Genomic DNA, 21,897 nt, shown 5'->3' on the forward strand with positions numbered 1-21,897 from the left:
CACATCATATGCAACCAGTCTCCAGAACACTTCCCATGCTCGTCACTAAGTAGTAGGCCTTGTACCCAGGCCTCTGGTATCCACCATTCTATTTTCTTTTTATGAATCGACTACTGTAGGTTCCTCATAATAAGTTGAATCAGACGATATTTGTCTTGTTTTTTGTTGTTGTTGTTTTTGTTTTTGCTACCAGGGGTTGAATCCAGGGGCCCTGACTACTGAGCCACACCCCAACCCTTTTTTTATATTTTATTTTGAGACAGGGTCTCACTAAGTTGATTATGGCCTGGCTAAGTTGCTGAGTCTGGCTTTGAACTTGGGATCCTCCTGCCTCAGCCCCCCCTGAGCCCCTGGGATTACAGACCTGCACCACCAGGCCTGGCTAGTATTTGTCTTTTTGTGACTGACTTATTTCACTTAACATAATAGCCTCAATAATTTTTTTATGCCCTGGATAATTTTTGTCATTTCAAGAATTTTATTTAGTGGGATCTAGATGTACCCACTGGGAGATTGGTTGGGGATGGAATCACTCTAGGCCAGCGGCCTACCGCCGAGCTACTCTTCAGCCCTTGACTTTTTAAAAAAATTATTTTAGGCTGTGTACATAAAAAACAAAAATGTCACATACTAATGAGGTACCACATGATATAATTCTGTAGAAATTCATCCAAGTTCTTTTATGTATCAGTAATTCGTTTCTTTTTATTGTTGAATAATTGTTCAAACAATAGTTTTTAAAACTTCTTTTAAGAAAAATACAACGTGGTTACTGCCTCCTGGCTTCCTGTGTCATGCCTTCCTGCTCCACCTGAACTTTGACACGGTATGGTTAAAAGAAGTGGGGTCACTAAGAGAGGAGGAGACTGAACATAAGCAGTAGTGCAGATCTGCCTTCAGTGTTTCTCTATGGATTACCCTTCTAAATTTGGAAAAAGACATTTTGTTGATACCAAAATGTTTTCTTTAAATACATGACTCAGAACAGAATCTCAATTTGGGTTGATAGGGGGTGGAGTGCTGCTCGTCAGGGAGGGATTTCTCATGCTCTGGGAAGCACATCTTCATGCGGAACGTGTAGCATCATGGTTTCCGCTTTGGGTGCTCATGCCAGTCCTGAATGAAGCACCCAGCCCTGCTACTCTTCCAGGCAGAGAAGCCACAGAGAGCGTTCCTTTAACGCACCTGCCCGTATCACATGTATCGTGTGTGCTTCCCGCTTGCCAGGTGCTGGGAATCATGCAGACACTGTCCTAGGCTTCACAACCCAGAGGCCATTCTTCCTGCAGGTACTCACCGAGCATCTATTAGATGGAAGACAACTTACGATTCAGGCACCTCTCTGGCCCTCGTCTCAAGAATCTTATCCATGAGTCTCTATGTAACAATAAGAGAGGAAAAAAATGAGTATCTATATAACAATAAGAGAGAAAAAAATGTTAACATGGGGATAGTACCTGAACAGAGATAAACCCAGAAAGCCTTGCTATGCCCCGGGCTGTGCCTTAGTCCCTCCTGCCCAGTGCCTGGCAGTTAAACACAATCAGTGCGGTTGGTTAAGCCTTTGATTGATGGATGGATTGATTGATGGAGATGGCATTTCAGCTGACCATTGAGGGACGAGAAGCATCCAGACACATAGAGACAGAAGAGCAGGTATTCTTACCAGAGGAACCAGCTTAAGCAAAAGTGCAACAGGAGGCCAGAAAATTCCAGACCACTCATTACCAAAAAACCCTCAGTAATTCCATGTAGCTGAAATAGAGGATATGGGAAATGAGAGTGTAGCACACAAAGTGGAAATGACCCTGGAGCCTGCATGTATAGCACCCTACAGGGCCGGCCCTCTGGGAGTTTGGACTTTATGCTTCAGTGGCAAAGGAATGCTATTCAAAGCATTGTATTATTGTATTTTTGTTTTTAATTCTGAATTAGCTCACCCAAAGGATGTGGTCCTTGGGAGGTAAGTTTTCTGGTTGGTTGGCTGGGCCAGTTGACCGTACACTCTGGTGACCCTAAGGGGCACCCCTATGCCTGATACAGAAGCATGTGCTGTCTGGGGAATGGGCTGCGATAAGAACAAGTATAGCCAAAACAGGCAGCCCCAAATCCATGTCTGGCCCAGGAGCAGGAGTGCTTTCAGCTACAAAGACCAGTCTCTCCTCTTCTTTCTCACTCCCTATTTAATAGGTGAAACCTGTCCCCCTCCCCCACCACTTCTCCATTTCCTAACCGTCTTGTATCTGTAGCTTTCACCTGCTGAGAGCAGCTCCGCTGCCCACCCTTTCCTGCTTTCAAGGAAAGGTTGTGACAATCTAAGATACGATGTCATTCTAATGTTTGTTATTCCACACAATATGCTTATCACTGCGTGGCAGACATAAACCACACCAGCCATGTCTCCTGCCCTCGAGGAATTTACATTCAAATTGTTGTTCCTTCTTTCTCTTCCAGTGCCTCCTCTTCTCTTCCTCCGTCGCTTTGAAGCGTGTATTTTAATTTCTCATAGATAATCCAAATGGATTCTTTGTCTTCAGAAGGGAAATTAAATTTAACATATACTTTTTCAAATAACATCTACGGACCTGGGCCAGGTGCTATAAGATTCATTCCCAATTGTTCATTTAATCAATCATTCCACCATGTGTTTGTTGTGCAACTATTGTGTGCCTGGCAGGCAGACAGATAAAACGGGTACCCTCCTGGAACTTACACTGTAGAACTTAGAATATTCTGGAGGACATGAAATTCCTTTTTATGAAAGAGTTGCGTAAAAACAGAAATTTACAACAGACAAAGTTTATAGAAAGAATGCCAGAATGTAGTAATTTTTGTTAACCTGTGTCTCCTGAACTCAGAGTAAGCTTCACAATGGACATATTTTCCTCATTTTATAGACACAGAAATTTTGACTTAGAAAAACAAGTAGATAGCAAAGGGTAGATAAGAGATTAAAAACCAGGCAGTCTGACTCAAGAGTTCACAGTTTTAACCACTGTCCTCTATTACATGACCTAGGTTGAATAGAAATAAATGTTAAACCACATAGTATCAATGATAAAGATGCATCTTGGAGGGAGGTAACTAATACTGGTTTCTCTAGGCATTAGTCTGTCAAAACCTGCCTCAGCTGCGCCGAAATATGGAATAGGACCAAAACCTCCAGGCTAGCCAGGCTGAGAGGAGTTTATTAGCATCCAAGCTATAGGAGGAGACAGACAGATTGGGATGTGGCTAGGGAAGGGGTCAGACCAGGTAAAGCCAGGGATCTTCTCCAGGACAGGGAGAGGAGACCAGTTCTGAGTAGCCACACTCAGAAGGGTCAATGACCAGGAGTAATTCAGGGCCTTGGTAGCCACACTGTGGGCCATGTCAGCCTCAGCTTTGAGTTCCCAGGTCAGACAAGTGAGTCTTGATTTTTCAGCACAGACCACACATCTGTCACTCTCTCTAGAGGTCTCCATGTCTATGCCCCCGGCATTGCTAATTTTTGACAGTTCCCAGGATCAACTGGAAGTTACGCCCCAGTTCCCTGGGGCATGTATCAGGGGCTCCTAGGAAAGGGGGGTGGGGAAGGCAACAGAACATCAAATCTACCCCATTTTTGTTGCATTATTTCTTTGGTGGAACTGTATTTTGCTATTTTCCTTCCATTTCCCATCTCCTTTTATGCTTTCCCATCTCCAGAGATAACTCTGCTCAATTTATATATTTCATTAATACATTACTTCTGTCCTCTTCTCAGTCATTAATAAAGATGTTAAATAATTCTGAACCAAATACTCACCCCTATAGGGCCCTACAGGACACTTTCTTTTAATTAGTTATGCCATCTTTCATCTCTCTTATGTCCTTTGGTTTCAGATTTCCAGCTGGTTTTAAATCCATGTGACTTTTTATCCTGTCCTGTTTGAACTAATTTCATGAGTGAAAATCTGAGAGACGTTTTACCAAGTGTTGATTCAGGTCCAGGACTATAGAGAGCTTTGCTATATTCAGATTTTTTTTAAACAGATTAATAGAGTACAATTTGGTCTTAATAAACCAAGGCCTCTTAATGCACCTCTTTCCAATATTCTTTTTAATCATAGAAGTATTTTCTCCATTAATGTCATGGTAATTTGAATTGTGTTGACGTCAGACTTCACAAAAAGTACTCTTACTGTCAGGAGTAATCCTCTTAGACCTTTTCAAAGATAACTATTTCCTAGTGGTTGTGCTATTTCTAATATCTTATAATGACTTGGTTTTCAAAAAAAATAAAAATAATTGGGTATTCTTCAAATCACCTAATTACCAGTTTCCAGTGCTTTCTTATCTAAAACAGGGAGTGATTTAGACTCATGAGAGACCAGAGCTCATAGAATTTTATTAAATAATTTACAGTTGTGTTGCCATTTAAAAATAACTCCTAAGTCTTTAAAACGTAACTGACAGGAAGTGAACTATTCTGAGGTTAATTATAAGACTGCATCGTGGCAAGCAACAGGATTTTGACTTGATCTATGGAAATCTTTGGAGTGGGGTGAGGGCGGTTGCTCACTATAGAGCCGGAGAAATTCCCTTTGTGTCCAACTCAGTTGTGTTTTTAAATTAATCCCTTCTGGAGTTGACTCCTTCACATTAGGCTGTGAATTAACTCTTGATTAAAATACAGAAACACTTCTAAAATATTGAACATATGGAACATTTGTGGGGAGATGGTTCTTTGGTTCTTTCATCTTTCCCGGATTTCCAAAAATCATTATCAGCAAATATAGAAAATGTTATATTTCCAATTATCATATCCATGTAGTATAGCCATATAGCTGCTCTATCTTTTTATTATCATTATCACATTTTCGTGTAAACCTATACATTTATTTAGGGGGTTCCTCTTGGTAGCTCTCTAGCCCATTTATTAAGATTAGGAGAAGTTATCACAGCAAACAAAGGACAGCTAATCTGACCCTCTTTCAAAGCAGACCGCAAGCATCTGCTTTCACGAGATAGGCCAGGGCTGGATTCTATCCTTCATGGCCAGTGGAAACTTCTCTAAACAATAAGGCTTTAAAATGAAATCCTTTTGAAGTAGCAAGACTGTCTCTACTCAAGGGGAAATAAAAAGTTAATGAGACAACGTGGCAGGTCTTATGATCCTGTTTGTAGAGCCATTTAAGGAACAAAAAATAATTCCCTTTAAAAAATTTTTTTTTTGTTCATTAGTTATAAGGCTGTCCTTATCCTGTACAAAGAGGAGAGAAGTAGCAGGTACTTGGCATGTTTGCAATTTGTACTTCAGTAGATATCCTTGGTATAAACAGAGGAAGCAGGGAGGGCCAGCTAGAAAGAGAAGAAACCTGAGAATCATAGTGAACTTGGATGTAAATGTCATCTGCATGGAAGTTTACATTTTTTTTTAATTATGTCTTACTTCCCTAAGAAGAGCAAAATTTTTTTTTTTCTACAATGAACCAGAGAATAAATACTTTATACTTTGCAGGCTGTACGGTCTCTGTTAAACCTCTCAGTCCTGCCACTGTAATGTGAAAGCAACCAGAGACAATACACAAAAGGGTATTTATGGACACTGAAATTTGAATTTCATGTGTTTTCGTATGTCATGAAATATCTTTCTCCTTCTGACGTTTTTCCACGGGCCATACAAAAACAGGTAGCAAACAGGAGTTTGCTTATAGACTGTCATTTGCCAGCTCCCAGTCTAGTGCAAACATACACGTGTCACCCCCTGCCAGATCTAGTGCTGTCCTAAGGACCCTATAGGTGCTCAATAAATACTTGTTCACTTAGCTGTCACCACGTAAGAGTACAAAGTAAGCCCTTTGCTATACAACACACTTGACATTTGCAAGGGATTTATCCTGAAATCATTGCTAATCTCCCCATTCCAAGTACCACTCCAGCAGATAATTTCTCCCATAAAATGCAGTCAAGTATAACAGAATAATTAAAGTGACCCTTTCAGGCCCATAGTGATTCAATAAATATGGGCTAAAGTCCTTTTCAAAGTGATTAAAATAAATTCGGCCACCGAAATCAATTCCCTGTCAGGTGACATCATTGTTGTGGTGACACTGATGATGAATTTACCTCAGTCTTGAAGCCAGTCCATAGTGATGATGAGAGATGGTGACTGCTCTATTATATAGCACCCGTGTCGCCAGAGGAGCAGAATGAGAGAATGTCCATTTCAGCAGAATGGGCCGCTCTGGCAGCTGGCAGGGCCGTCCCCGTGAATGCTAGACACACAAAAGAGCAGAAGATACTCAGTCACCTCAAGAAAGCTCTTCCTGTGACTCTAGTATCTTCCTGGTGAACTTTATCACTTAAGTGGCTGCTTTCAGCACTGGTAAGCCATAAACCAAATGTCACATGGTTATGCATCTCTGGACCTGGGGGTCATTTTCAAATACCAAGAGTGTGAGTATGAAGTCCACTCGTGCTGAGATCTGCTGTCCATTATATTGGCCAGGATCTTAGAATCTTAGTCCTGTCTTGGTCTCCATACTGTAGAAGAATACAAGCCTGCTGGCCATGGTCTACGCAAGAACAACAGAATGATCAAAATGAAGGACCTTAGCATTTGTAGGAGAAAAGCGAAAGACATTGGGATTGTTTTGTCTTGAAAAGGAAAGATGATTCTTGCCATCAGATAAAGGGCTTTGTTTTTTTAGGGGAATTTGATTAGACATTGGAAATGGAGAAGTAACAAGGCCTATGCCTACATGATAGGAAGCTAGCTATCAGGTGACTCCAAGGGACACATCCTTGACTTTAGGCCTGATAAAGCCTGTAACTGGTTAGCATGGGAAGAGATAGTGGTATCTGCAAATCCTGGAGAAGAAATGATTGGCCACCAGGGCGTAAGCATGCGACTGTTGGTAGTAATAGGTGACTGAACAGGTGGATGGCTTGAGGTTTGGGTTTTTTGTTTTTGTTTGTTTTTCCTGAAGCTTATTTCTTGATTCAAGTAATCTAACTAAAACAAACCAAAAATGCAGACTACTTTCTAGGGAGTTAAATGTATCTGGAATGACATTTATTTCAGTGTAATGACTAGTCTGTTGTTGGCCTCCAGTCAATGAACTCCTTTTCTTTTCCTGCGTTTTACGTACATCCCAGACACCCCAGGCCGTGAGGCAGCGAGCATTTCCTAAACTCGAGTGATAGTCTCTTCAGACAGAATGTCAGACTCTTCAACTGTATTTTCAACTGTCTTGTGAGACAAAGACTAATTGGTTTGACCTCATGCTGTCGCATGTTGAGAGACATGAATCTGCAGCACTCTTCCTTGAATTCATTGATTTCATTAAACACTGTCTGCTTGTGTTTGCAAAATGTTGTAATTTCCCAGTGATTTTTTCGAACTGCAGCACATCAACAGATTTTTTGGAACGGTGCCATTTCTTGGCTTTGATCTTATGTTTTAATTTTTCTTATTTCCAATAGGTCTTCTACATTAAGGCCATTGAGCCACAGAAAATATCGACATTAGGGAAAAGTAGCGTGATCGTTACAGGAGCAAACTTTACCCGGGCATCGAATATCACCATGATCCTGAAAGGAACCAGTACTTGTGATAAGGATGTGTGAGTTGAAATACTAGTAATTGATCCTTGACAATATAAAACTAAAACCTATGCAAGGGAATCAGCATGATCAGAACCTTTCTGTAGTCAACTTATTTCCACACGCTGTAAGAGACAATTACCCTCACATTCGATGTGATTCCAATAAGTTAAATAATGTTAACAGTAACTTTGAAGTTCATTATGAAAAAATATGTCCATGTTACCCCCCTCCCTGCAAAAATCTCAGTATATAATAATTTTAAGATACTGCCTATTTGGAGCCTTGATTAATTTTCATGAAGAAAATCAATTATAGGGGCTGGGGCTGTAGCTCAGTGGTAGAGCGCTTGCCTAACACATGTGAGGCACTGGGTTCCATCCTCAGCACCACATAAATAAATAAATAAATAAAAGGTATAGTGTTCATCTACAACTTAAAAAAAAAAAAGAAATCAAGTATAAAGAGTAGCAAACATCGTTGTTGAGATAATGCACTTGGAAAAATCATTAGTGATTTTTTAAAAAAAGAACAAAACACCCAAACATAAATATCTAGTCACTGTGTCACTTGAATGTCATGATTTCTATGACTTCTTTCCTTCCCACTGGAATCTTTGAAAATTATTATTTTTAAAGTTCTTTCTTGTTGTAGATGGTCACAATACCTTTATATTACTTATTTATTTTTTTATGTGGTGCTGAGGATTGAACCCAGGCCTCACGCATGCTAGGCAGGTGCTCTACCACTGAGCCACAGCCACAGCCCTATCAGTAGAATTGTGAGAAAGAAAAGTTCAGTTTTTCACTGATGCCCTTGGGCAAATTATTATCCCCATACACCAGAAAAAAAATGAGATGTAATAATAATAACATAACAGGGGCCAGGGTTATAGCTCAATGGTAGAGCCCTTGCCTAGCATGTGTGAGGCACTGGATTCGATCCCAGCACCATGTCAAAAAAAAAACAAATCAAATAAAGGTATTATGTCAATCTATAACAAGAAAGAACTTTAATAATAATAATAATAACCTAACAAATAATTTGAGTTTTCTGCTTGTTAACTTTTATAAATTCAGGCTAATTTGAAGTAAAAGATGTTGCCATCTACATGACGTATAATACTGAGGATTTTTTCATCCTGGAAATACAGTTAAGACAATCTGCTGGAGCGTGATGTTTTGGTTTCTAACTACTGAAACAGATTTGTACAGCATTCTAATCTGCCATGCTTATTTACTGCATTTTCTGTTCTAATTCATTTGCTGCACATCACTGCCATCCCCTGCCCCCAGTAGCAGTAAATCTGGAATATCTACCATCCTGATGAGAGAGCTGCTCGTCAGTGGCTTGCGCGCCCTACCTGAGCGATCAAGCACACGTTAGAGGCAGTATCTATGCAACCTGGGTGTTCTCGTGCCATTTATCCTGGCTAAATACCTTACCGTGAAAATCTTCCATTTTGTAGAGTGAAATCTGTGAAGTTAGACACCTATGTGTTCACTGAAAGGCAATCAGCTTCACTGGAAAATAAGTCGTTTTCAGAGTATTACCCGTTTCTGACTCTTTATGCTCTCATTTCCATTCCGAGTGTGTCTTGAAATACTGCAGTTATTAAATTAAATGACTGAGAGACCTTTCTGTGTCTAGCATTTCAGTAACCACATCTGTGCAGCGGAACCCAAGTTCATGAGCAGCCAACATAATACCTGGTTAATCCTATACCTGAGCCCATGCTAATCCCCCACTCCTTTAATATGGTCTTTTTGTAAATATGCAATTATTTTGAAGAGAAAAATACCAGGGTCGCAGTGGAATGACCTACATTTCCACCTCTCTCCTTCTAAAATTGATAAACAAGTTTGGATTTTAATGATCAGCCGTTTGACAATGAATTTCCTAGAGTTTTCCTATGAATAGACTGTCTGAGGTAGGGTAAGTACCAACTGATGCAATGATTTTTTTTCAATTTGCATTTTCGTAAAGTTTATTAATGGTGTTAAAATTAATAATTGGGCATGCATCCTTTAAGTACTAATTAATAGACTCTCCTATAACATAGTTCAACTAAGCCTTATTCAGACGCAGCCCAGTTTTGATGTGTGCTCTCCAGGGTCATCGTAGGAAGCTGAGGTGACAGAGGGAATGTTGTGGAAGGCTTTGCTTTGACTCCTGAAGAGCATCAAGGACAGCTTCTGCTGGATGTCAGAAGCACCCAGGACAGTCCCAGCTAATTCCCAAGCTGGGAGGCTCCCAAGGGGGCAATTTAGTGATGCTGATTGACCCTGAGACTCCTGGGCTCAGTGTAGGCTCTATGCTTTTCAAATGACAGAATTCCCTCTGTCTGGTGTTGGGTTCTCCCCTCCTAGTGCTTAACTGGGACTTCTTTTGTTTTCATTTTTTGAAAAGCTTTTTAATATGAAATGTTCAAACACATACAAGATACAAGAGAAATGAGTATAATGAACCACTTCACAAAGTTTCAAAAATTATCAACATTTTTCCAGTCTCCATTCATCTATCTCATCTACTTTCTTCAAGGGGGCGGGGGGTGGGGTGGTGAGTGTAGCAGCTGGAGTTTCTTAAAAGCATATCCAGACTCCATATCCCTTTGCTCATAGATACTGGGTCTCTACCTCTAATAGATAAGAGTATTATCAAGACCATACTCCACAAAATTAACCATGGTTTCTTAATACAATGTAATACCCTTTGCATGTTCCACTTTCTATTGGGGTTTTTGAAGGGCAATGGTTACTTCCCCTTCCTTCCCCACTTCTAAGGGAAATGCAAATAAAAAGATAAAAGTGCACCCCTAAAAAGAGGAACCCAGCCCCAGATCATTCCCCAACTGGGCAAACGGCCCTTGATAAATCACTAGTTGTCTGCAGCTGTTCTGATGGTTGGTATGGTGTTGTAGTTCAAGTGAAATTCATGGGCTGTCATCTTGGGCCATCAGCGGTGCTAAGTGTCTGTGTCATGTAAGAGTTCTTTTCTACCCCTTTCTAGGATACAGGTTAGCCATGTACTAAATGACACCCATATGAAATTCTCTCTCCCATCGAGCCGAAAAGAGATGAAGGATGTGTGTATCCAGTTTGACGGTGGGAACTGCTCTCCGGTGGGAGCTTTATCCTACATTGCCCTGCCTCACTGTTCCTTCATATTTCCTGCTACCACCTGGATCAGGTACAGTCTAGATTCATGACGTTGGTCTCCTTCTCCTTCAGGGCCTTATGTATGCAGATCACGGATGCCATGCAAATACATTCAGAAACAGTAGCCCCATCTGAATTCCTCTCAGAGTTCTCCTAGAGTTTACTCCTAGAAACTCATGTACCTGGCAATCGGGTTGTCCCCACTGTCACATGAGCTTTGAGCACATCCTGTTGTTCTCTTGGCCATGGCTGCCAGGAAACTCACAGCTCAAATGTTTGTTGAACCACAGTAACTATTCTTAGCCTAGGTTTCTGCTTCAGATGGGTGACCTTCTTCTCAGTTGTCACTCCTGATCAATGATAAAAGGTTCCTTTCTTACATCTTTCATTTTATAACCTTCAGAGTCAGCTGGCTTTTAAAGAATATTTTTTTTAAATTGTAGATGGACACAAAACACTTATCTTGCTTATTTGTTTTTATGTGATACCGGGGATTGAACCCAGTGCCTCACACGTGCCAGGCAAGCACTGAGCTACATCCCCGGCCCTAAGAGTCAGCTGTTTTGAATGCTTTGGAAGAAACTTTGGGAGCTATCACAATCGAAAGGAAAAGCAGTATGTACATTTCAAAGATACCCCCTAAGTGAGATGGAAATTCCAAAATAAATTCTTTCAGATGAATCCAATATATTAAGGAGGGAAAAAAATTTCTCTCCCTAGTTGAATTTAAATTCACATTCAGATTTTGGAATATAACCTTAAAGAGACTTTGTTCATCAAACACAGCGTGAAGCTAATTTTCAAAGTATTCTCTAGATAAAACTACAGGCAGACAAAGCTTTGGGAGAAAGAAAAAGAAAGGAAAAAAATTCACCTCTGATGTTCTTATTTGAGTTTAAGTGAGAGGTGACTGTATTAGTTTGTAGGGCTGCCGTAACAAAACTTACACACACAAATCTATTTCTATAGGGCTGGGGATGTAGCCCAGTGGTAGAGCACTTGACTAGCAAGCATGAGGCCCTGGGTTTAATGCCCAGTACTGCAAACAACAGACAAAACAAAAACGAAAAAGAAATCCATTTCTTCTCAGTTCCAGAGCTGGACTTCTGAGGTGGAGGTGCTGGCAGGGTTGGCTTTTCTGGGGCTTCTCCCTGATGACTTTCCCCTGTACTTCCACACATTCTTCCCTGTGTCTGGGTCCTAATCTCCTCTTCATTAGGAGAGATGGATTCGTTGGACTAGGGTCCACCCCAGTAATATCCAAATACAGTTATATTCCAAGGTACTGGGGTTTAGGACAAGGGCACAGTTTTTGGCCCATTTCAGTGGTGAAAGAAAAATTAAAGCTTCAAAGCCAAGGCCGTTATACAGCACTCCCGTGCTCTGGGACTGGTTCCATCCTGTGTTTAGAAGTAGACGTGGAAGCAGCCCTTACCTTTGCTTGGTGAGTTACATCTGTCAACCCGGTTAGTCCTCACCGCAAGCCAGAGAGACCTATATGGGTCGTCCCTTTGATAGAGTATGAACTGAGGCATGGAGAGAATTCCAGCAAGGTAGCCTGGCTTCCAGGTGGTTTGGCCCAGGATGTTGTGCCAAGACTCTGCAGTACTCTGCTTTGCAATGAGTTAAGGGATTTCTTTCTGACCCACCGTCTGTGACGCTCTTGGTCTGTGTGTCTTGGTTGCTCGGGTCTTTGTGCTTTGAGCAGAAGTGGGGCTCTGCAGCCTGGCCATCAGCAGATGACGCTGGAATTGTGTTCTGGAAATCAGGATAGGCTGGCAGGAGGCCAGCTCAGCCCTGCCCCCTTGCAGCTGGAGGGCTTGGGGCCCAGTGTCTTCTCTCTGCCCTACACAACTTGGCCTGCTGTTGTCCACCTCCTGGTCTCATCATCAGGGCCTCAGCCGGCTGTTGGACCTGATATACACAGACTCCTGTCCCCTAGAATGAGTGTCTGGTGACCCATGAGAACGGGGACGCCAGCTGTTTATTTCACGCCCAGTGACCACTTGGTTTATATCTAGTGATGCACCGAGAATACGTGAGGTCAGTTGGACTTGGTTTTGGAGAGATAAATGTAGCCTCCCCTTTCACGGTTATTTATATGGTTTCCCAAATTTTGAAATTGATCCTTTTTAATGTTGTTCCTAATTTTACCTTGTCCAAAGTGTTCCCTGTTTCCCTAAATAAAATATAATTGGTAGGTTGGGAGTTTGATTTTGAAAATTGTTAGATTGAAGAATCTTCATATAGATTAAATGGCAATCAAACAAAATTCTGTTCAGTGAAACCTTTTCAAGGTACAGCTGATGATCTGATTATGTGTGGTGAAATGGCACAACAAATTCAAATTCTATTAAGGAATTTGGGCATCTTTGTAGAATTAAAATAGCATCTGGCCTGGATTTTTTTTTTTATTTCTATGTCTTAAAAACCACAAATTTGTGGCTAATCACCTTAAAAGACTTCTACAGTTGTTTTGCATTTGAAATTAATTTTCTAAACTGGGCCCTGGGGCACATGCCTGTAATACCAGCAATTTGGGAAGCTGAGGCATTGGAATCACAAGTTCGAGGCCAACCTTAGCAACTTAGTGAGATCCTGTCTTAAAATTTTTAAAAAATTTTAAATAATTTTCTCCCTAACATTACTGAGTTTACTATTAAATGTGACTCAATCAATAGTTTTGTTCACTAATGCAAATGGCCTGTTGCTTTTTTTTCTTACAGTGGTGGTCAAAATATCACAATCGTGGGCAGAAATTTTGATGTCATTGACAACTTAATCATTTCACATGAACTAAAAGGAAACATAAATGTAAGTCTTCCACAACTTTGTCATAATAGTTATTTTCTTTTCTTATTTATTTTTAAATTTTTTTAATCCAAGTTAAATAGTTATTTCCAGGAGTGAGTTTGTTTTCATCCTACTAAATTTTCTTGGGGGGATAGTCTTTATTTCTGTGTCTTTGGTTTTATAAACTTTTTAAATTTATCTATTTTTAAAAAATTTTTTCCTATCACATGATATGTGCTACCTGGGCTACACCAGAAATAACAAGACTTCACACTAATAGTTGAGCATTTCGGAAAATGAACTTGGTATGACAAGGCCCGCCGTTGGCTGCTTGTGTGATTTGTGGCAAGTCACTTTAATGAGACGATGCTCATGAATATGTGTGAAAACCATGTATGTGGTTGAGGTGGGGTGTGAAGGATGGCATTTCTGTGAAGGGTAGGTGGAGGTGTTCCCACTGCAGAGAGAGCTGAGGCTCAGAGAGGTGGGTGACTTGCTAAGGTCCCAGAAATCCTGTCGCATCTTCTTCTCCTGCCTTTGTCTCCTCCTCAGGTCCCTTCCCCCCTACTGTCACCTTTCCTTGCTTTCTGTCTCCCCATGATGGAAACTGCAGGGCAGGCTGGGTCCCCACCCGCTGCTCAGTTCTCCTATCTGAGCACCAGGATTCTCTCAGAACTTCTAGATGGAGGTTGTCAAGGTCAAGAGTGAGGAAGGAATTAAGGGACTTCAGATACAGGTTGGGCACTCCAAGAAGACTTCTAAGTGCTTCCTCAATGTTCTTCCCTTTCTCTCTTCCCCTTTCTCTCATTCTTTGATGAGCAATGTAAGAGGAACAGCCTCTCTGGGCCCCATCTGACCACTTAGGGTGGCTGCAGACTTTGCTTGGGCTCAGTGTGGCTCGGGCCTAGGTACAGGGCCTCCTGATTCATCCTGCACATGTCCACCTCCTGACATGCTTCAGAGCCAGTTCCAGCCCTTGTAAGTGCCTGATCCCAGGTCATGTGTCCATGATACAAACACTTCCAGTTGCTCTACTGACCCTCTGACCAGAGGCATGGTCTGAACATGTCAGTGGATGCTCTCCTTCCCAAATGCTGTTCCCAAATCAGGTACAATTTATTGATCACCTACTGTGGGCAAATTAATTTTCTGAATGCAAGGACAAAAGATGAGACAGACATACCACCTTCATGGAGATGGCAAATCTATGCTGGGATTGAATGGTGGCATCACAGGTATCATTAAGTGCTAGGTGCTCAGTTCCCTTCCATCTCAGAAACCCCGTGAGTCCAAGATGATGCTATGTGTTTCATTGAAAGAAAAATTATATGCCGATAGGTCGAAGACTACCGCAGAGCCGGGCATGGTGGTTCCTGCCTGTAATCCCAGCAACTCGGGAGGCTGAGGCAGGAGGATCGCAAGTTATAGGCCAGACCTCAGCAACTTAGCAAGGCCCTAAGCAAGTTAGTGAGACCCTGCCTCAAAATACAAAATAAAAAGGGTTGGGGACATGGCTCAGTGTTTAAGCACCCCTGGGTTCAATCCTTGGTACAAAAAAAAAAAAAAAAAAAAAGCCTGCTCCAAAATGTAGCAAGATGGATTTGGGTGGTAGAAGCAAGGAGGTGGTTGCCAATACAGAGGACAGGTTCCTCACCTGCTCAGAATGGATTTTGACTCAATCCTGTTCAGCTGGAATCTAGAGGATGGGTCAGGAATGAGCAAGGGGGATGGCTGGAAAACCGTATTGAGGCCATGCAAGAAGGTGTCATACTGAAATCCCTGCCATTAATTCTGTGGCAGTGGAGAGCTTTTTTAAAAATTTTTAAATTTATTCTCATAGTAGAATGCATGTATACATTTGATAAATCATACATAAATGGAGTATAATTTCTCACGTTTCTGCTGGTACACGTTGTAGGATCACATCAGTCATGCAGTCATATATGTACATGAGGTAACAATGTCTGCCTCACTCTACTGTCCTTCCTACCCCGCTACCCAGGTCCTTGAGCTGTGAGTGACTTGAGTACATTGAAGTCACTATTTAACAGTGGTACAGAGGACAGTTCAGAGAGGCAGGAACTGAAAAAGGGGCAGGAGTCTAATCAACAAGGATGCTCATGGAAGTGTTCCCACATGTCTAAAATGTCAGCAGCCCCAGGCCAAGCTCTCCACTGGCTCTTGTCAGCAGGACAGGCCTAATGGGCTGACCATGGTGATGGGAGAGAGGACCAACTTGCCTTAGCATTGAAGAAAGGTGGGGACAACAGCATGGAAGCAAGAACACCCAGGATGGAGGACGGAGCTCCTAGGATAGAGTCTGAAAGGAAGCTCCGCTTGAAGGTGTAGAAGTACATAGGTTGGCCAGGGAGGCAGCTGAGAAGTTGCTCAAAAATTAGAGAAAAAGAGCACTGTTGGAATTGGTCACTGGTATGGACACATGGGGTCTTTAGGACAGTGAGGTTGGGGTGACCCCGTTGCTGGAAAACTTTCTAGAAGTAAAAAGCCAACCTTCTTGGGGCTAAGGCTGCCGAGGAGGTGGGTAGAGTGGTCTCATCTTATCACAGGAAGGTGATAGAAAAAGTGAGACAGGGTCGTGAAGAAAAGCATAAGTGGAAGGGAGGCCTCGTCCTCTGCGGGTCCGCCCTGTGTCTGGTCCTGCCCTTTACACTGCAGTGTCAGAGAAAGTGAAGAGGAGACTCATTTCCCCACCTGACAAATTTCTTTTCCTAAGCCTCGCTTACTCTTTAAACATCTGTCAGCTTCCCCCTCCTCTCTGGGCACCTGAAAGTGACCATGTATTTACGTTGTTGTTGCTGCTGTTTAGTAAACCCATAGATCAGCCATGTTTTTCTGCCTCGTTTCCAGTTGTTCCATCTTCGCCTCTTGGGGACCTTGATTTCCCTCTGACTTTTGTTTTCTCCTGTCTTCTGCCATGCCTGCAAGGCCTTCTCCTCCTGTGGTTACTGACTTCTGCTAATGCTCTGCAGGAGGTTCCCCAACAAAGAGTGACTCAACCAGCCGCAAGCAGATCAGGAGCTGGCCCTCGCCAAGGGCTGTGCTCTGCTCTGCTCTTCCAGAAGTTTCTGGGGACTTGGTTGGGCTGGCTCAAAAGATATTTAAGCCCTTTAGGTCAAAGTCTTCCCCTTTCTGTAGCCTGCATGAGCTTCTGCAGAGCCTGTCTTGCCATTGCATAACCTTCTGACAGCTTTCATTATTACATTATTAGCAATAATGTGTTGAGTGCTAACCATGGGCCAAACAGTATTCTAAGCATTTTTGCATGCATAATCTCATTCAATGCAGCCCTCATTTAATTGAATGAGCCTTATTCCATCTAATTTAATTCAGGATTCACCCTGTGAGATAGGGGGTGTTGCTACCCCCATTAGACAGACAGGAAAACAGAAGTACCAAGAAGTTTGGTTGCCCGCATCACTTAGCTCTTAGAGACCAGAGCCAAGGTCTTTCAGTTATTAAATTGCTCTTTGCTTCTCTCCCAGGTCTCTGAACATTGTATGGCGACTTTCTGCAGGTTTTTAGCCCCCAGCCTAAAGAGTTCAAAAACACGTACGAATGTTGCTGTGAAGCTGAGAGTACAAGATACCTATTTGGACTGTGGAACGCTGCAGTATCTTGAGGACCCCAGATTTACAGGGTATCGAGTAGAATCTGAGATTGACACAGAGTTGGAAGTAAAAATTCAAGTATGTTTCTTTTCTCTCTGGCTGAGATGCTCGCACACTCTGGCTGTAAAGGTGCGCTGCGCTTTTTGGATGAGTTTCCATGTGAGCCCTAATTTCTTCGTCTTTATTTTTTTCTTCACAGAAAGAAAACGACAACTTCAACATTTCCAAGAAAGACATTGAAATCACACTCTTCCATGGGGAAAATAAGCAATTAAATTGCAGTTTTGAAAATATTACCAGAAACCAAGATCTCACCACCATCCTCTGCAAAATTAAAAACATCAGGAATGCCAACAGCATTGCCACTTCTTCCAAGAAAGTCCGCGTGAGTCACCTGGCAGTGCCACCTGCCATCTTTACCTGAGTTTTGGTAACTCATTGGCTAACCCAGAGACCAGAATGGAATCTTCTGTGAATCTTTAGATCTTCACTTTAAATAGAATAAACAAAGCTGGTACTGCAAGCCCAAGCATAATTCCTCCAAAATAGCTGGCAGAATCCATCCATGTGCCTGTTTGAATGTCAAAGCACTGAGCACACCATTGTCTATAATACTAATGAGTCTTGATAGCTTTTGTTCTAGCCATACATTTAGACGGTTGCATCTGCAAGCAGAATCTCTAGACCCACTGACAAATGAGCTGTCACTCTTATTCCAAATGTGAAGGTGACATGTCTGAGCAATAACCCAAAACAGGGGTCTTTTCAGCACACCCAGAGTAGCATGAGACTCTGAGAGTCTATGGTCTGATCATCTATGGGTCGCAAGCCACTTCCTTCACCATGAAGTCATACTTCCTGCGGTCCTTCTTTCCCCAGATGTTTGGGACCCATCGCTGGTGTATTTGTGTCCCACAATTAAGATGTGCGACCACTGAGAAGGGAAACATATTAGAAGTCACCGTTTCTAATGCATGTGGCATTTGAGGGTTGACACAGACTATATTAAAAAAATGCTTAATGGAGCTGGGGACGTTATCACCATGGTAAAGCACTTGCTGAGCATGTGCAAAAGGTCCTGGGTTCCAGTTCCATCCCCAGTACGTCCAAAAAAAAAAAAAAAATTATGATCGATAGTCAGAAATAAAGACAAGAAAAATGAACATATGAGATTGGAAAGCAAAATGTCCCAGCTGCATCAGTTAATAGCTGTGTGCCCTTAGGTAAGTCACCTGACTTCCCTGTGCTTCCCTTTGTTCATCTGTATGGTAAGGGGGTAACAATAACTGTAAATCAACAACAGCTGGACACACATATTCCACCCTTCATGGGAGTTGGGAGGAGTGAGGCTAATGTTCTTCCCCATTTGCAGCACAGCCCCAAAGTGTCTACACTGTGACGGGGACACAGTAGAGGAGAAAACATGCAAAAAAAGTGGGGGGCAGTGCTACCAGTGGCATTTGCCTGCAAGGTGACATCTGAGCAAGGGTCTCCAGGAGAAGAGGGAGCTAGCCATGGGTGAGCTGGGCTGGCATATCCTGGGTAGAGGCAACTGCGGCCACGAAGGTCCTGAGGCTGCAGCCTTCCGTGTGTTTGAGCCTCAGTGTGGCTGGAATGGAGGGAGCAAGGGGGAGCTCTCTCAGAGGTTAGACCATTAACAAGGGGGAGAGGAGATCCTTAGGACCTTGTGGGCTATGGCAAGGGCTTGGCTTTGGCGCTCTGGGAAGCGGCTCTGAGTCTTGAGCGGGGGTGCCATAAGCCATTGTATCTAAAAGGATAGAGTGTGTTTAATCCACAACAGCCCATTTCAGAGATGAGCAGACTGAGGACTGCATGGTAACTAGCTCCAGCTCCTGCAGCTGGTCGGGCTGGGAGGGGCAACCTGGGCTGGCTGGTTCAGAACTGGCCCCTCCGCTTTGCTTGATGCCTCCTTAGGAGTAACCATGGTTCCAAGCACTTCATATTTCCTGTGTACAACTGTGCCTTCATATTTCCATGTACACCTACAGAGAAAGAAGGCTAGGTTACAGTTTTTCCCTTTTCGAGTTATTTGAAATTTTCATTACCCTCTCCCACCCCTCTCAACAAAAAAGCTGAAACTGGAAAAAGCTCTCAGGGATGATCTCATCAGCATTGCCAAACTGGTTTCACCATAAGATGCTTTATTCAAAATCAACCCACTGGGGCCGGGACTGTGGCTCAGTGGTAGAGTACTTGCCTGGCATGTGTGAGGCACTGGGTTCAATTCTTGGCACCACTTATAAATAAATGAATAAAGGTTCATCAACAACTAATAAAAATATTTTTTAAAAAATCAACCTACCAAGGAGCAGAAGGTGTAGAAGGAATGAAATCCAGTCGCCTTCATGGAATAAAAGGCAGGGAAACGTCTGCCTCTTTATTGGGCCACTCCTAAAATTTATGACTCTCAGAGCAACAAGGGCCAGAGTTTGAAGTCTCCAGGTCGGGTCCTCACACCTCAACTGACACATCAGGAAACTGAGGCACAGTAGATGTTCATTTGCCCAAGGACGCATAGCCAATCTGTTCCGGGGTGGGATTTGAACTCAGACTCCTACCTTGAGCACCACTTTTTTTTTTGTATCTTGAGGGAGACCACTTGGGGCACAAATTATGTACACAAATATGATATTCAAGTCCCTTAGGTCTAATGACACTCTGTCCCAATAGGTCAGACTGGGAAACTTGGAGCTTTATGTGGAGCAAGAATCAGTTCCTTCCACGTGGTATTTTCTGATTGTGCTTCCCGTCTTGCTAGTGATTGTCATTTTTGGTAAGTGCCCTGTTTAATTTTGTCAGAGAAATTATTCCCTGGGGCTTCTCGTCAGGCAGCAGACTTTCAGCTTTTAGGAGCTGTTTGCTTCAATGAAGTGTTAACGGGTGAAAACCCAAATCAAAACTTTGGGATGGGAATGATAGGTGCACATAGAGGGCTTTTGGAAGATTTTTTTAAGGATGCTTCATTAATAAAAGGCTAGATCACAAAGATGGCATTTTGGTATTTGAGAAATATGATCCTTTGAATTATGATGGGAGAAGGTCCATCTACGTTATTTACGTTATTCCTTCAGCATTCTTCACGGGTTATGGATTCCTGGGATTTGGACACCTCATCCTGCCTTACTGCCCCACCAAAGACCACCCCACCCAGCCCTGCTTCTCCTGGCAGAACTAGACTTTGCAAGTGTGCAAAGAACTGTCATCTGTTGCAATGTTGCAAGATTCCTGTGAACACAGAGCTCCCGGGGCGATGGCCCCTGGCTGAATCGGGCCCATGGATGTGTTTGGTTGGGCTACACAGCATTTTTTAAAACTTGGAAGAAGTTGACAATATTTAAAAATCAGGCAATTCACATTTTCAAATTTTTTCTTGAAAATTTGAAAGAGCTGAATCACTGGAACCCAATGGATCTGTGACATGCATTCACTAGAGCTTCGTAGGGGTGCCCCCTGGAGAGAGGACAGGGCTCCCCAGTTTTCCCACAGTCTCATCATCTCCCCCAGACAACTCACCCCATCCATGGACCTGATCCCTGTGCCCATTTAGTTTGTGACCTCTGGTTCTGAGCTGCTTTTCATTCTAGGTCTATTTCATCTCCTTTGAAATAAAGTTCACCTACCGATGGAGTACTTCATATTTTTTGATTCAATACAAGTATTGCCTTTCTAATATTTTAGTCTAGTCAAGGCAGTTGCTGAAGGTTTCCTGGTCTCCACTCACCACCTCCCTTGTTCATTCATTCATTCATCTCTGCACCCATTCGCCTTTTTTTTTTTTTTTTTTTTAAACCAAGTATCTGTTACGTTGCTGCTCACTGTGCAGATTTCTGGCTGGAGACATGAATCACAGCCTGGTCCTTTGCCTTGAATAGTTCCCAATCCAGTGAAGGAGAGAGTTATGTGTTTGATTAACAGGCCTAATGGAATGAATTCACTTCTCAGAGATCCTGTTTTGTCCTGTTGATTAATTCAGGTATCTTTTATGTTCTCCCCAAGTTGCCCGGCCCCATCATCTATTTAGAATCTCAAATTGGGCTTGATATTGTAATAAAGTCTTGGCTGATGTTAGCTTCAAACTAAGGAGATTACTTGTAAAGTCCAAATGCTGGGCTATTTGAGAATCTGCTGTTCTTACACAACCTCACATACATACCAACCTCAGCAGAAAGTCACGTCCGCATCATGATTCTTGGAGCTCTGTGTGGCTCCCCATTCCACTCCCTTCACTTCATTTGTAGAGACTGTTTCTGTTCTTAAAGGTGAAGTAGGCTCCCTGTGACATATTTCTTTATTTGTGTCTGCAAAACCCTTTAGAATGCATATCCCCTTCTTATGCATCCCAGGGAGAATGTGTCACCAGCAGCTTGAGTAAGTATACCCTTCAGTCCATCAATCCTGTCAGTAGCAGACACATGAAGCACCCCGGGCCTGGGCCCGCCACCTCAGGACATCCCCCATGGACTTCTGCCACAAAAGCTCCCTGCTCTGTGGATGTGACCCACTAGCTCCCCTTGCATGCTCAAAGTTCAGCCTGAGGAACCATGGTACCAAGCAATACTCCTGGAAAGGGGTTCTGTGGCCAAGTATGTTTGAGAATCACTACGTACTGAGCCCTGTCTTGGAGGCGCACAGCGTGTGCTGTGGTGAGGTCTGCTCTCCTCTGTGATGCAGTCTCTCTCCGCACCATTCACACCTATAGGTAGCGGAGCCCTTTCATTTTCTAATTT

General features: G+C 42.6%; 1 protein-coding gene across 2 annotated transcripts in view; it reads left to right on the forward strand.

Moving 5' to 3' along the window:
* Positions 1-21,897, forward strand: part of PLXNC1 (plexin C1) — a 140,719-nt gene that overhangs the window by 70,686 nt on the left and 48,136 nt on the right. For both annotated transcript variants that reach the window (XM_079142819.1, XM_079142820.1), the window contains exons 10-15: positions 7,450-7,589; positions 10,579-10,758; positions 13,454-13,541; positions 17,024-17,227; positions 17,349-17,534; positions 19,841-19,943. In XM_079142819.1, the coding sequence (XP_078998945.1) occupies positions 7,450-7,589; positions 10,579-10,758; positions 13,454-13,541; positions 17,024-17,227; positions 17,349-17,534; positions 19,841-19,943 (901 nt within the window). The remainder of the gene's footprint in view (positions 1-7,449; positions 7,590-10,578; positions 10,759-13,453; positions 13,542-17,023; positions 17,228-17,348; positions 17,535-19,840; positions 19,944-21,897) is intronic.

This window comes from Sciurus vulgaris, assembly GCF_902686455.1.
Source record: "Sciurus vulgaris genome assembly, chromosome: 5".
NCBI lineage: Eukaryota > Metazoa > Chordata > Mammalia > Rodentia > Sciuridae > Sciurus > Sciurus vulgaris.